This window comes from Thamnophis sirtalis, unplaced genomic scaffold (assembly GCF_051295495.1).
Source record: "Thamnophis sirtalis isolate CommonGarterSnake01/CBP01778 unplaced genomic scaffold, rThaSir2_p1.2 scaffold_5, whole genome shotgun sequence".
NCBI classification, from domain to species: Eukaryota; Metazoa; Chordata; class Lepidosauria; order Squamata; family Natricidae; genus Thamnophis; species Thamnophis sirtalis.
The window spans coordinates 47,460,532-47,476,731 of record NW_028261385.1 but is presented as its reverse complement, the minus strand read 5'-3'; the positions used below and the strand labels follow the sequence as shown (position 1 = coordinate 47,476,731).

Here is a 16,200-nt window from a genome sequence, read left to right as displayed (position 1 = left end):
GAAATGGACTAACATAGGTTTATCTTATCTGACCCAGGGGGGGGGGGACCCCTGGAATGATAACTAAATAACAGTGGAAAGTTAGATGTTTTATTCCATCATTTTGATGGAAGTTTAGTAGTCATCTGGATTTCTGCAGATATGGTAGCCTTAGCCAACTTTTGTCTAGCTGTCATCTCCACTCAACTGCAAAGGATTGCATTCTGCAGAATACCCAAGAAAATGTCAGTGCTTCTGACACAGGGTATAGCAAGGAAAAATATCTTCTGGGCAAGACTAATAGATACCCAAATTCCTATTCCACTCCCTATTTGCACAGTGCCCAACTGTATCAAAAATATGGCTCATCTTCTCCTTTCCTGGAAAGCATTTCAAGCCTGATATTATGCAATCCAAGCCATCTGTGTTAAATGTCTCAGTCCTCAGATTGGCAGCTGCTGGAAGAATCAGCCTATTTTCTAAAAATGCCTATGACATGCAGACCTTACTGCAATGTTAGAAATAGAACCTAGGTCTTGTTTTAGCACCTGAGGTTTTCATTTAATACAATCAATTAAAGAATTCAAAGAAAGGCAATGGAGACATATTGAAATGTACTGGAACTCTTTTGCTTGTTCATGCTCTAAGCACAGAAACTGTATTGAACAATCCATCAGATCTCCTGAATAGATGGAATATTTTACACACAACCTGAATCAAAGAAGATGACTTGTTTAGATGTTTCTGCCCTAAATATATCAGCGTATATTATTCATTTCTTTCCTTTACACATGAAATTTGAAATCCTAAATCCTAAATCCTAAAATGTTAATTGTAATCCTGACAAGTCATGGTAGAACAACTCTTTTGAAGAACGTGCATTGGTCCTGGGAGATAAGCCTCTGATGGGATATATTCCCTGTTATTGGTATAATACTATTCTAATTGATTATAGAGTTATTAAAAACATCATTGTTGATCTAGACAACAACAGAGTAGCTTAAAATAAATGACCAGATTGATTTCATGTTTGTCTGTTTGTGTGTGTGTGTGCGTGTGTGTGTGTGTGCGTGTGTGTGTGTGTGTGTGTGTGTGTAGCAGTGGTGGGTTTCAAATTTTTTTAGAACCTGTTCGGTGGGTGTGGCCTGCTTTGTGGGAGTGGCTTGCTGGCCATGTGACTGGGTGGGAGTGGCTTGGTAGTCATGTTACTGGGTGGGCATGGTCAACTTGTAAAATGTTGTGAAACTCACTTAACAACGCTCTTGCTTGAGGGACCTGGAACGGGTTCTAAATGGCACGGTAGATTTGTGGAACCTCTTCTATAGAAGAGGGTAAATCTGGCAAGAACCCACCCCTAGTATGTATGTACTGTATATACATATATGATTAACTGATTTTAGTTTTAGCCTTGCTAGTCATCCATAATAATTGATATAAAATGGGAAGCATATAAATTCAGATCAAGTAACTATACACATACACACACACACATACACACACACACCATCTGAAAAAAATACAAGGTCTTTAAAAAAATAATACCAATTTATTTATTTTGTTTTGTTTACATTGCTGCAATTCTACCATTCTTTTTAAAAATTGAGCTATTTTCCCACCAAGGTTTATTCTAAGGTTTTTTTTTTATCTACTCCTCATTTTTCCGTTAACAGTCTTAATTTATAATATTTTATTTCATTAAAGAATAAAAGGCACTCTGACAATGGAGTGCTGATATAGATCGTTTAATGCTCAGCTGTATCCATTATCATGAATTAAAGGAATTATATGTAGACTAGTAATCCCATCAGAGCACAAGGCTTAATTGAATGGAAGTAGACTGATAAATTGACAATTCTATATGAAGTTATCATTTCCTAGAGCATAGCTCACATGAATTGGAGCAGGAAGCATTCATGAGTAACATTTATTATTTCATACTGAGTTATTTTAAGGTTTGCAATATGAAATGTAGGCCTGGATTCTTTAGAACAACCCATCCATATAACTCCTATTCACATTATAAACCCAGAAGCAATACATTTATTGCTTCTTTTGAAGTAAGAACTGAATACAAACTGCAAGCACAGAGAACACAATAAGCCTCTTAAGGTATGCTTTGAGCTGACAAGAAACTTTCATTATATAAAGTAGATGCAAATTATTTTTCAAAAGGTTAATGTTATAGACTAGGTAAGCCTATATTTCTATATTTGGGTAGCTGCAATATTTTATATATTTATTTCCAGAAAATTCCCACTTTTTAAAAAATGTGGGCAACCTTGGTAGAGCCGAGGTGGCGCAGTGGTTAAATGCAGCACTGCAGGCTACTTCAGCTGACTGCAGTTCTGCAGTTCGGCTGTTCAAATCTCACCGGCTCAGGGTTGACTCAGCCTTCCATCCTTCCGAGGTGGGTAAAATGAGGACCCAGATTGTTGTTGGGGGCAATATGCTGACCCTGTAAACCGCTTAGAGAGGGCTGAAAGCCCTATGAAGCGGTATATAAGTCTAACTGCTATTGCTATTGCTATTGCTATTTCAAAGAAATAAACAGTGCCATACCAAGTACTATTAGTTAGGGAAGCATTAAGAGATACCAGGCTCTAGATTAGATAGACAGAGGCATTTAGTCAAAGGGTACTGTATTTTTATATAAAATGTATAACCCATAATATGTATACACAAGCGTCATGCTCTATTTCTTAGAAATGAAGTATAAACATCTGTCAGAAACAACATGTACATCCAAATGACAATGTGAATGCTGTGCTGTTTTAACTTCACAAGCTATCTCTACTCTTTGTGCAATGTATTTCATATGCAAAAGTGGCAGAACTTGCCACAGGATGATGCAACACACATTTATAATTTGCTTTATTTTGGACTGTCTTGCAGAGACCTGTTGTGGCCCACCAGCAGCCAGTGGCAGCAGAGTCAGAAAGTGAGGAGGTTGTGGAGGAACATGGACCAGTCCTGGGGGTTGAGAAAATCCCAGACCAGGGCTCTGCATTAGAGGCAGAGAGGGAGTTAGGCAGCTGTGAGGGAGAAGAACAGCTGGAGCCTGTTTCCAGTGTGTGCATGCGCAGAGCTGTCAAAAGACAAGAACAACTAAGAAAGCAGTGTCGACTTATGAATAAAGCTACACCTTGGAGGTGATTAGCTTCTCCCATAGGAAACAAAAGAGGAATGAATGGGGAGAGGGCTTTTATAGGAAACAATTAGTTCATTTGGTGGTTCAATTGGTTGCCTTGCATTTGGAAGCTAATTATCTGGCAGTGTTCCAAACAAGATAAGGTGCATGTAGATAAACATTCCTCTGAAAGGCTGTTTACGAAGCCTTGGTGACTGTGCATGAAAGGAATTCACAGTCTTGTAAATAAAACAGGTTTTGCAGGGACCAAGACTTTGCTTCTTGCTTTCTAAGGAAGCCTGGGTCAGAACAAGTCCTCAGATAATTGGATAGAACTAGAAACAATCCTGTCCAAATTCTAGGGATGTGATACTAGTTAATATACATTTCATTTCTCCAAAAGTGAGTTTTAGACTCAGTGCATTTGAAAAAACCCCAGTTTGGGTGAGATGAATGTGGGCATTTTACTGTGTTCCTGACCACAGGATTCCCCGCTCTGAAAATCTTTAAATCTGATGACAGTATTTTGTTATATGGTTTGGAAGCTTCAATTACTTTCCAATTACTTTGGAATTTGACTGCTAGGCTTCTAACTACCTATCATACATTGCAATTTCAAAAGAATAACACCAGGTGAAGTATGAGAATCATTTTTTAAAAAAACAGACAGGTTGGACTTTTTCTTAAATCTAGTTGATACCACTTCTATGGTATGATTGCTTGCCTGATTGAAAGTAAACATAATAATTGCAGTCAAGGTTCTTAGCTAAAAGGCATCAATTTTCTTTAAAAAATACTTAAAATATTCTAAAATGACACTACAACTGCAATGCATTTTAAAATTATATATTATATTGCAGATGATGCTAGACTGGCAGGAATAGCCAACACCCCAAAAGAAAGTTCAGAATCTGAAAGGATCTTGACAGACTTGAACAATGGGCCCTATACAACAAAATGAAATTTGATGTGGAGAAAAAGCAAGGTTTCACACTTAGGCAGGAAAAACCAATGGTAAAAGTACAGATTAGGCAAAAACTGGCTCAAAAAAAGTAGCTGTGAGAGGGACATTAGAGTCCTAGTGGCTGGTCATTTAAATATGAGCTAGCAATATATGGCAGCAGCCAAAAAAGCTAATGCAATCCTTGGTTGTATAAACAGAGGCATTGAATCGAAATCACATGAAATATTAGCACCACTTAATAAAACTTTGCATCCAGTTTTGGTCACTACATTTACAAAAAAAAGGTGTTGAGACTTTGGAAATAGTGCAGAGAAAAGCAACTGAGATGTTCAAAGGCCTGGAGACTAAAAGATATGAAGAACGGTTGCAGGATTTGAGTTTGAATAGTCTAGAGAAAATAAGGACTAGGAGGGTAATGATCACAGTATTCAAGCATTTGAGGGGCTGCCACAAAGAAGAAGGGGGAAATCAACTTATTTTTCAAAGCACCAGAGGACAGGCCAAAACAATGGATGGTAACTAATCAAGGAGAAAATTAAGAAGAAACTTTCTAACAGTGGAAATTAACTAGTGGAAAAGCTTGTCTTCAGAACTTGTGAAGAAGCTTGTCTATATCACTAGAAGTTTTTAAGAAGAAATGGGACATCCACTTATCTGAAATGGTATAGGATCTCCTGCTTGATCAGGTAAGAAGACCTCTATTCTGAATTTCTAGAAAGTTGCCAATAGCAAACTGCTGTAAAAAAATTTTCCAGGAAAATGGAAGGACTAGCCCATGCAATACCAAGAGGGAAAAAAATCAACTAATGCTCCATCAACAAATGATTCACTGCTAACCCTTGTTAAAACACCAGAAATGAAATAATGTTAAATGGTCACACATTGTTGTTGGTTAAGTCTATTTTAATGTCTTCTCCAAGAGAAGGAGGCAATAGATTGGTACCCTGGTGGCAGCAGGGACTACCAAGGTAAAGGTTTTCCCTCCTTTATCTCTTGCAAGTATGGAAATTGCAGTCTCAGTATCAGTGCACTGAAGTTTATGGCTGGTGAGGCAAAAAGAAAGGAAGCAGCTTCCCCCCCTCCGCAGCAGCTATGTCCGAAATAGAGGCGTCCTGCACCCCGCAGCTATGTCCGACCCAGCTGCAGGGCCCGCGGTGCCTCTATGTCAGACAGAAGCAGTGGGGCACTTTCTTTCAGCTTTTGCCCGCCCCGCAGGGCAAACACTTCCACCTTGCAGGCGCCGGAGCCACAGGCCACCAGGAGTACGTCCCGCCTGCAGCAGAAGAGAGCCAGTTCCTGCCCAGGCTGGAGCAAGAGCCGCGGAGGCGAAAGGCGAAGAGGGGTGAGGGGTGTTCCAAGTGGCCCCCTCCCCTTTTCGCACTCCACAAGCCAGCCCGCAGCGGCAAGAGGCTCAGCTCCGCTTCTATCACCCCCCCTCCACTCCAGAGAAGCCGGCCATGGGGGAGTCTCCTCAGCCCTGGTACCATCTCCAAGCAGCCCCGGGAGGAAAAGGGCCAGCCCCGCTTCCCTCCTCGGACTTTCCGGGAGCAGAGGACCCACATTCCGCTCCCCCTTCCAAGCACCGAGTGGCCAGCCTCGGCTCCCGCTGCTTTTTCCCAGAGCTCCCGCAGGCCCACCGAGGAGGAGCCCGGACGAGGCTGGAGCGAGAGCCATGGAGGCGAAAGGCTGGCCACTCAGAGCTTGGAAGGGGGAGCGGAATGCGGGTCCTCAGCTCCCAGAAAGTCCAGGGAAGGAAGTGGGGCTGGCCCGTTTCCTCCCAGGGCTGCTTGGAGACAGAACCGGAGCTGTGGAGACTCGCCTGCTGCTGGCTTCTCTGGAGGGGGGGGGCGATAGAAGTCAAGCTGAGCCTCTTGTCGCTGCGGGCCTGGCTTGCGGAGTGCAAAAAGGGGAGGGGGCCTCTTGGAACACCCCCCACCACTCTTTGCCTTTCGCCTCCGCGGCTTTCGCTCCAGCCTCATCCGGGCTCCTAATTTGAAGAAGTCAGCTTCTTTTTACCACTTTAAATATTCTTCAGGAAACTATTTCTGTTTCAACTGGTGAACCAAATAATACATACATGTTGCAGTGAATTTTGGGAAGTGTTCAAGAAAAACTATAATTTTCTATAGGAAACTGACCATTTCAAAATGATGTCCCATATTACTACACTTATATACTCGGTCAAACATCAAATATCACTTTATAGTTGTGTATTATAGGGGATGGATGATTGGAATTTTGAATTCCTCCCCCCTGCCCCCTCCCTCGGACCCACCTTTTCCAGTTGTGTCAGAGGATCATTTCAACTCTCCTCTTGTCTGCCATGATGAAAATGTAAAAAGAAAAAGGCAACTTAGGAAAGACCTGCTGCTCCCAGACCAGGAGGCAGTGAACCACGTGCCTCCTTTGCATAAGGAATTTTTCACCTTTTAACCCTTTTTAAACTCTGAGCAAGGGTTAAAAGGCGAAAAATTCCTTATGCAAAGGAGGCCCATAGTTCTCTCGCCTCCCCCTGCAGTTAGCACTAAGCAGAGTCATTCTGGCAGCAACTACCTTAGCCTTTTTCCTTTTATTTTTTCTTTTCTTTTCCTCATGACACTGGTGAGGCCCCGCCTCCCCTGCCTCCCCTGACTGCACGTCCTTGCTCAGTATATCTAAAGGGCAAAGGATTGGAGTTTATAAGATACCACCATGAAACAAAGGCCAGTGTGATCCATAAATAAACAAAAACAAAAAGGCAAAACAGAAGACACTATTCCTACTCTCTGCAAAAACAACTCCCAGCCCCAATGGAGAAAAATAGTGTTTAAATATAACTCACTTCACAACTCTGAGTAACAGGGGATTTTTATTGCTTGAAGGGTGCTATCTCTATTGACTTATATGTGGTCCCTGACTCACAACCATTGTACAATGATGCTAAAAAGAGTGATTGCCAACCAAACCTTGAATTTACAACTGTTGCAGCATCCTTGCAGCATGTTCGGCATTTGGCAATCAGCATGTATTTACAATAGTTGTAGAATCCTGGGATTCTTAAATCACAATTTGTGATCATACCAGCTGACTTCTGTCAAGCAAAATCAATGGAGGAATCATATTTGCTTAATGATCATGTTCTTACCTTAATGACTGAGGTAAAAAAAGATTAAAAATGGGTGTTAGTCATTCTCCCTCTCTGTCTGTCTGTCTGTCTGTCTCTCTCTCTCTCTCTCTCTCTCTCTCTCTCTTACACACACATGAACACACACACACACACACACACACACACACACACACACACACACACACACAGAATATTATTACAAACCGTACTGTCCAAATTAGTAATGTGTCCAGTGTACTCTGTTTCCACTGTCCTCCCATCTGCTGGACTTTTAAAATAGATTTCACAGTTAAAAAGTGGTATAAGGATTCACAAAAGGGGACTTCCAGAATTCCAACCTGAAAACTGGGAAGAGAGAGTACAAAAGCAAAGTATTGAATAAAACAAACATTATGTTTCTTTCTCAGATTTACATAATTTGCACACAACAATTGGATCTGTGATGTTTCAACTGGAAGCAAAGATTTGGCACACACACACTGAAGTAGAGCTGAAGCCAGCTGGAGTTGTAAATGGAGAATAGAGGCCCATACTGTATTAACTTTTACAATAATAGAAATTTCCTATCCTTGTTTATTCAACTGAATTTTGACAAAAATCCTTCACTTTTAAAATGTTTTCTTTCCCTCTCAAAAAACCTAGATAAAATTCTTTTGGAATAATAAATTTTAATGATGTTTCATAAAGCTTCCAGATGAAGGTGTGATTAAAGCCTAGAAAGAAGATATACCTTGAAAATGATTTAAACAGAGTTAAAGATATATTCAGAACAGAATTTAAATGGAGAAAATAGATGCTTTGAACGGAAATATAAAACATAACTAGGTAACACCATCCAGTGGCCATTCCCTGAAGCTCAGATATGTTTTTGCTTTTGGGTACTTTATACATTACAATTCAAACTTGCTTATATATGGAGTGCATCTTTCTTTTCAGAAGACCTAGACAATTAACAACTACATGAAAGGGAGGCAAACCAATTTTCATTTCTCCCCCTGCATAAATAGACTAAAACTCAGTAATTACTTTCTGGGGAAGGGTACCCTGTGTTGTCTTTTACAAACAAAATTGTGCTATCCATTGCTTAAAGATTTGGTTTTGAAATGAGTTTCATATTTCTAATAATAAACATGAGAGGACAAGTCAAATTACCTTTTGAGTTAGCACTCCCAATTTGGTAAACCTTTTCTCTAGTGAAAAAATGGGGATTTATCTAAATTGTGCTGAGGACAATTCCTTCCTTCCTTCTTCCTCCCTCCCTCCCTTCCTTCCTTCTCTCCTTCCCTCCCTCCTTCCTTCTTTTCTTCCTATTCTTCTGACACACAGAAAGTAACCAACTCAGCCAGGTTTCATGACAATCAGAGGTCCAGAATTCACAATCTTCTGCTTTGTAGGCCAACACTTAATACTATAGTAAACAGGCTTTCAGTTTTGCAGATAATATAAAACCCCTTACACTGAACTGAATTTGGGATGTAAATATTATTACTTAATCAACCCAGTATATCATATCACTGAGTTATCATCAGCAAAATATTCAGTAAAAAGGTGGGAGGAAGAATAATATTTAGAATGAGTCCCTGCCAAGCCCATTATGTCTGAAGACACTTAAAGTAATCTTCAGTTTCATGAACCCTTGAATGGGAACACTTCCCAGGGGTGAAAAGTGGTTGCCTTTCCCACTACACTACACATTCTTGGGGTGGGGGTGGGGACCTAGAACACACACATTTTCCTCAGAATAATGGAATGAATATGGGGAGGGTGATATTGGCCTGTATTTCTGCAAAATGGTTAGAATGACAGTACTTTTCTATTTTAAAGTCAGGGAAAGAAATAACTCTGTGGTTTTCTGCCTTACAATATCTTGATTAGCTTAGGAATTATCCAAATTTACTTCTTAAAGGGGCAATGGAGCATTTGTTAGTCTTCAGGCAGCAAAATATCATAGGCTCTCTTTAGTCTTTCTTTTCTTTTCTTTTTCTTTCTTTCTTTCTTTCTTTCTTTCTTTCTTTCTTTCTTTCTTTCTTTCTTTCTTTCTTTCTCAAACTGGAGTTGTATGACTGTGGGGACAATATTTCAAGTTGTCTATCCTTAACTCATAATACATAAAATTCAGCTTTAGAAAAAGTTAACAGATTTCCAACTATAATTTTAACAACATTAAGTTCCTCATTTATCCTGTGTTTCCATCCTGTCTCCCTTTTGCAGATGCTTGCAAATGAAAGCCCAAATGATTTACAATGGTTCCAGCTGCAATATCAAACAATATTAGAAAAAATGAAAGAGGCAAGAGAGGCACCTGTTAGAAATATGTTCACTATAAACTTCCTGTAGTACGAAGGGAACTAGATGGCAAGATATATGTGTATTTCCAACTTTTTATTTGCACATATCATGAATATCCAGAACACATTGGCAGAGTCGATTTTAATTTTACTGCAAAACAGTTTGCCAGAACATGTTGCCTCTTCAATTTGTCAAACAGTTATTATATCTCACCAGTTGTGACTCATGAATTTTGGCACATAAAGGGGTGAATGGGTTGGTACACAGAGAGAGAAACATTTAAATGCTTTTAAAAATATTTCTATGGAATCATGATATATTACAAGTATTAAAACATTCTACATAAATTTTTGTCAATCACTTAATACAAAACTATGAATAATATAAAACTAGGACATGCATATTAATCTTAAATTTTAAAAAAATTCTATAAAAAGTGCTTTAACAATTGAAACTACATGATGCTTATATATGTTATTTTCCATCTTTCATGTCAATTAAAGTTCTACAATATTTAACAAAATAAACCTATCTCAGTACTTGCTTTAAAAAGAAATCTGCTTGTGTAAAACTCCATAGGATTCCAGATATTTAAATCTATTAAAATAAAACTAAACATGAACTTAAATGCTTGGAAGTATTTAACATTTCTGTTTAATTTTATGTTTATTTCAATAACAGGGGAGCACACACAAGATTGAAATGCAGATATATATGGCAAGTCATGTCACATATGTCAAGTCATATCCAACTCTAGGAAGTGATGCTCATCTGATTTCTTAGCCGATAGAGTCAGTGTTTTCCAAAGACATTTCGGTGGTCATGCGACTAGCATGACTATACACCAAAGTGCATGGAATGCTTTTAAATAAGTGATACCTATTTATCTACTTACATTTGCATGCTTTCAATCTGCTGGTTGGGAAGGAGCTGGGGCAAATAATGAGAGTTCATTCCATTGCGTGACACTCAGATCTTAAACTTGAACTATGAGCTTTTCAGCTGTCAAGTTCATCATCTTTAACTGACGATAGTTAAATAGATGATAGATGATAGATGATAGATGATAGATGATAGATGATAGATGATAGATGATAGATGATAGATAGATAGATAGATAGATAGATAGATAGATAGATAGATAATATATATATATGTGTATAGATAGATAGATAGATAGATAGATAGATAGATAGATAGATAGATAGATGATAGATAGATAGATAGAAAGAAAGAAAGAAAGAAAGAAAGAAAGAAAGAAAGAAAGAAAGAAAGAAAGAAAGAAAGAAAGAATATCAGGTCTTATATGGTGTGTGCATAAATTACACAAGCCAAGTTAATCATCATCTTTTTAAACAGAAGATAGAGGGAAGAAAAATAAGATGCATGCAAATTCCTAAATGCATACAAGTGGAAACACGGGCAAGAAAACACATTTGTCTTCTTAAATTCTTGGCAAATATAAATTAATATTTTTATTTTAAAGATAAATTGCATCAGATGAAAAATATTTCATTTCAGGTAAAAATATAATGCTTAGTTAGATCAAAAATTTGTTCAGGTTGAAAATATGTTTACATTCCAATGTAACAAAGACCTATGCTAACTGCATGTTAGACATGTGCTTACTACAAGCTCTCAAGTCAGAAAGAAAGTTGACAAGGCTTCCAGGACTTTTGAATACAGGAAGAAAATAAATACAAAGACATTTTAGACTGCTGCCAACGTTTGTCAATGGATGCAAAACCTGTTCCAGTAAATAGGTTGGTCTGTGGGTGGCTTGTTTGAAAGGAGATTATGCTCTTGAATTATAGATGCTGCCAAAACAACACTTACTATAGTTCATTTGCTATTAAATTTGATTGGAATGCAATATAATTAATATAAAGTTTACTTTCTAATAACGTATTTAATAATTTTAATCTATATTATCCTAGACCATAGCAACAAATTTTCAATATCTAAGGGAAGCTTTAAACCAAGTCTATAAAAACAACCTAGAAAACCAGGTTGTTCCTCACTGTCTTAGAATTCAGGGTTTTACTGGGAAGGTGAATATAGGCAATATGATTCTAGCAATTGAGCAGTCATTGGACCTTCTAAAAAGAGAGCAGGGCTTTTATTATATGGTTCCACAGCCATCTTGATTTTCATTACTCTTTAGCAGACGCCTTAGAAAAAGCTTGAATATTGGAAAGTATTAAAAGCTACTAGCATAAACATTTACAAATGAGCAAACAATGAATGAAGGTCGAAAGAAAAAAAAAGAAAAATAAATTTTTCATGCATGCCTCTGGAAGAATATTTGTACAATCTGTTCCAAATTATCTTCACAGTGGCAAAGACATTAACATTAAATTAGCAAAACATTAGCAAAAACTATGACTGATCAAGTAAGAGAGCAGATGAAAGCTGCATAGAAACAAATGCAATTATGTAGAACAAAAATAACTTATATTATGGAAATGTGTTTATTCACAATATCAACATTCTTCTATGGGCGGCTCATAACACAAACATTGACTATCCTAAATATAATAAAAAGATAAAATCAACAAAAAGTTATCCAAGGTAAAAGACAGTAATTCGTTTCCATATGAAGCAGCTATCTTAAATCCCCAAGTTCTAAATTTAACAAGTCCATATGATGGAAATTAATAAATAATGATATCACAAAATTGTATAAAACTTATTTACCAGTTTTATATTAATAGTTATAAAAATAGAGGTAATAACAGTAACAACAGCATAAATAACATTTATAGAAGGGATTAAACATCATCACAAATGTAAATAACTGTGAATTTCTCAAGAGATGAATTTCGACCAAATTGAATTGATTCATGTTGTCAAACTCGCAGCCCACAGACTGAATGTGTCATGCGCTGGCCACGCCCACACCCAGTTTAGCAAAGGAGAGAAAAGCCACGATATGTCACATAATGATGCCATGACAATGTGAGTTTGACACCCTGAACTGATTCATAATAGGTTCATTTAAGATCAGAGTCAAATAAGAATTCCTACAAATGTTTCCACATTCTGTAGATCCACAGATTTTTTCCAGAGTTTTAGTGTTCATAGGAACATACAGATGGGGACAAAAGACACTTTTCTCAGCTCTTCAGTTCAATAAAGCATCATGGATGTGAAAAGGGGCAGAAACATAAAAGAGTAGAGTTTGTATTGAAGAACTTTTTGTTCTAGATATCTACTCACAGTTTGCGGGATAGATCCTGAAAGAGAATCATTAGCCTGATTCAGATATTCAGTGAAATGTTGTCTTATCTGCACCAAACCTTTGTCAGTAGGGTGCAGTGCCCCATCCACTCCTTGCAACCTTTGAACAGTTTTCACAGCCCAGGCAAAGATGCACTCTTCTCATTAGCTTATATTAAAAAAATGCCTATAAAAAGCAAAAATGTTCATTGATTGAACATGGCAAAGCAAATATCACCCAAAGCAAAATCTGGGAAATAGAGGTGAGCATGAGTTGAGCTCTTATTTTCAAAGACAAAGCATAACCAAAGAGCTATTTCTCATATATGAGCACTAAATTCATATGAATGAACAAAGATGCTGTTTTTAAACATTTCAAGGGAGTGCACAAAATACTGCACTTTTCTAACTTACAAGCTTATTAAGTGATTTAAGAAGCTCAGTTTGAACATTATTCAAATTTATTAAGTAAATCTTAGGCCTGAAATGTCTTTACTGATCATGTTTTGAACTTATTCTTGCTAAGCTTTATGTCTTCATAATCCCTTTTTTTAATTCTACTTGTTTAGTTAGGAATTTAGAAGCTTGCTGTATTAAAATAAATAGCTTACAGAAACAAAGAGGACTTGTGCAAAGGTTTTATCCATTTAAGGACACACAATGTCAATGGATGGGAGAGAAGCCTATCTAATTCCTCTGTGAGGAGGAATATTTTACTGTATTACAAAATCATATTTGCAATTAAGTCTAGAGTATCTTAGCCTGATGTTTTTTTCTTTTTTTAACTGTGCAATCTTATGCATGCCTACACTGTAATAGTCCATTGAGCTCAAATGAATTTACCTCCACAGAACTATGCATAGATTTTCAGCCTCAGTATCACAGAGATAATATTTGCTTGTATATTGACAAAAAAGATACACACACAGTAGCTATTTACCCATATATTTGCTTTGTGCATACTTCATGGCTTCTGGTAAAGTTCTCTATGATTAATGTTAAATAGAAACAAATGCTCCCTTTCCCAAAAACTTTATATTTGATGCTCCCCCTCCTTCTGGATGTCTTGGGGCAAGGCATATCAAGGGAAAGTATGTGTTAGATGCCCATGTTTTTCCCCAGGATGTAAGGTGTCCTGGAGAGGTGGGAGATGTAAGGTGTCTATAGTAAGTATAGGATAAAAGCAGGCTGAACTGAAAGGCATGGTTAAGCATGACATTAGCTTAGAATCATCGTATTGCCACAAGAGGCCTAACTCCACCACCACACCCCATTTGCCCATTAGTTGACTAGATTCTTGAATAGAGATCTCAATAATAAACTCTTCTGTGCTTTGAACTCAATGAATGTTCCTGGTTATTTGGGCCTGACAATAAGTACTAACAACTTCAACATTTCTTCGCTTTTCTGAAATCTGCCAAGAACATTAGTGGCTGTTCTCACCAATTCTAAAAACAGGTTGCAAAATACTCATTTTGTTATTGCTAGACAATCCCAATTGCAGCACTGACATTTGTGTGTAAACCATTATTGACATCTCCCCCCTGGTTTTCACTGAATGAAAAAAGGAAAACAGAGAAAAAAAAGTTAGCTTAAGAGCAACTTAACATATATTAAACAGACTTAAAACATTTAAAATCATGGGAAAGGGCTACTTATATTTTTGCTCTCCATATATCACTCCATCATCTACAGAAACCCTTGACTGCCAACTTAATAAAGGGAAGAAAGGAAGAAAGGGAGCAAGCTTGCAATAATAATTGAATTATAGGCACAAACAGGTACCAGGTTGAATATCTTTTTCCTCTTATGGGAATACATCTTTGGTAGATCTTGAGAAATCCTTAACTCTTTTGAAAAATGTAAGCAATGTGACACTTTTTATTAAAGGAATCCACTACTAAAATTATTACTTTCCTTGATCCCCATTTGACACACAATTTATCTTCACCATGACGTGGTGTTTCATTCTTTAGTATTTCTAAGACTCATTATGATTGGAAAAATGTCATATAGCTATCAATGAACTTGGTACTATTTCAGCATTTAAAACTCAGTGCCTCAAAAAGCAACAAAGCTTGGTTATCAAAGAAAATAAAAGAAATATCCTAATTACAAAATTTAGATATAGTGAATTTATAATTTAATATTTAAATTTTATATTATTATTATTATACAATTGTATAACAGCGGCCAGTTGTTTCGCCGGATTTGGCATTGATTACTAGTCGGGCCCCACCCAGGGGCCTAGGACGTTGTAACATATTTTCGTCATATGCGTGCAGATCCAAGCAGTGCAGCTTTTTGCATTTGACTGATGGTGATTTTGTCAATTTTTAACTGTTTTAAATGTAATTCCAGTGCTTTTGGAATAGCACCCAGTGTGCCAATTACCACTGGAATTACCACTGCTGGTTTGTGCCATAGTCATTGAATTTCAATTTTTAAGTCCTGGTATTTTGCGATTTTTTCATGTTCCTTCTCAGCGACCCTGCTATCACCTGGTATTGCGATGTCTATGATTGTGACCTTATTTTTCTCAACCAGTGTGATGTCTGGTGTATTATGCGCCAGTATTTTGTCTGTTTGTATGCGAAAATCCCACAAGATCTTGACCATCTGATTTTCGGTGACTTTTTCAGGCTGATGTTCCCACCAGTTTGTTGCTGTTTTAATATTATAACTTTTGCACAAATTCCAATGGATCATTTGTGCTACTGAATTGTGCCACAATTTATAATCAGTCTGTGCGATTTTTTTACAGCAGCTGAGTATGTGATCAACAGTTTCATCAGCTTCTTTGCAAAGTCTGCATTTGGCATCATCAGAGGATTTTTCGATTTTGACCTTAATGGCATTTGTGCGGATAGCTTGTTCTTGTGCAGCCAGGATTAGTGACTCTGTTTCTTTCTTTAATGTACCTGTTGTTAACCATAACCAAGTTTGTTCACTGTCCACTTTATCTTTTATTTTTTCCAGAAATTGGCCATGCAGTGCTTTGTTCTGCCAACTCTCCATTCTTGATTTTATCACATCTTTTCTGTATTCTTGTTTCGTCTGTTGGGCCTCCAGTAGATTTTTGTTCTTTACTTCGATTAATAGATGTTCTTGACTTTCTTTTAAATAATCAGCCAGTGCATGTTTTTCTTCTTCAACTGTTTGCTTCACTTGTAATAATCCTCTGTCACCTGATTTTCGGGGCAGGTACAGTCTATCAGTATCACCACGTGGATGTAAACTGTAGTGCATTGTCATTAGTTTCCTGGTTTTTCGGTCCAAAAGGTCCAAATCAGCTTGTGTCCAGTTAACTATACCAGCTGTGTATCTTATAACTGGTATTGCCCAGGTATTTATGGCCTTGATTGTATTTCCACCATTCAATTTAGATTTCAAAATTTTCCTAACTCTGTTGGTGTACTCTCGCCTGACAATAGTTTTTACTTCTCCATGCTTCATGTTATCCAACTGCAGAATGCCTAAGTATTTGTAGGCTTCATTTTCGTTGCATTTAATTAG

The 16,200-nt window shown here is 37.5% G+C and overlaps 1 protein-coding gene across 1 annotated transcript in view; it reads right to left on the bottom strand.

The window, feature by feature from the left end:
• LOC148045355 (uncharacterized) overlaps positions 1-15,702 on the bottom strand; it is a 76,168-nt gene extending 60,466 nt beyond the window's left edge. Inside the window, exon 1 of the mRNA XM_087716002.1 lies at positions 15,363-15,702. Coding sequence (XP_087572128.1) covers positions 15,363-15,702 — 340 coding nt within the window. The remainder of the gene's footprint in view (positions 1-15,362) is intronic.
• Positions 15,703-16,200: the final 498 nt, after the last annotated feature.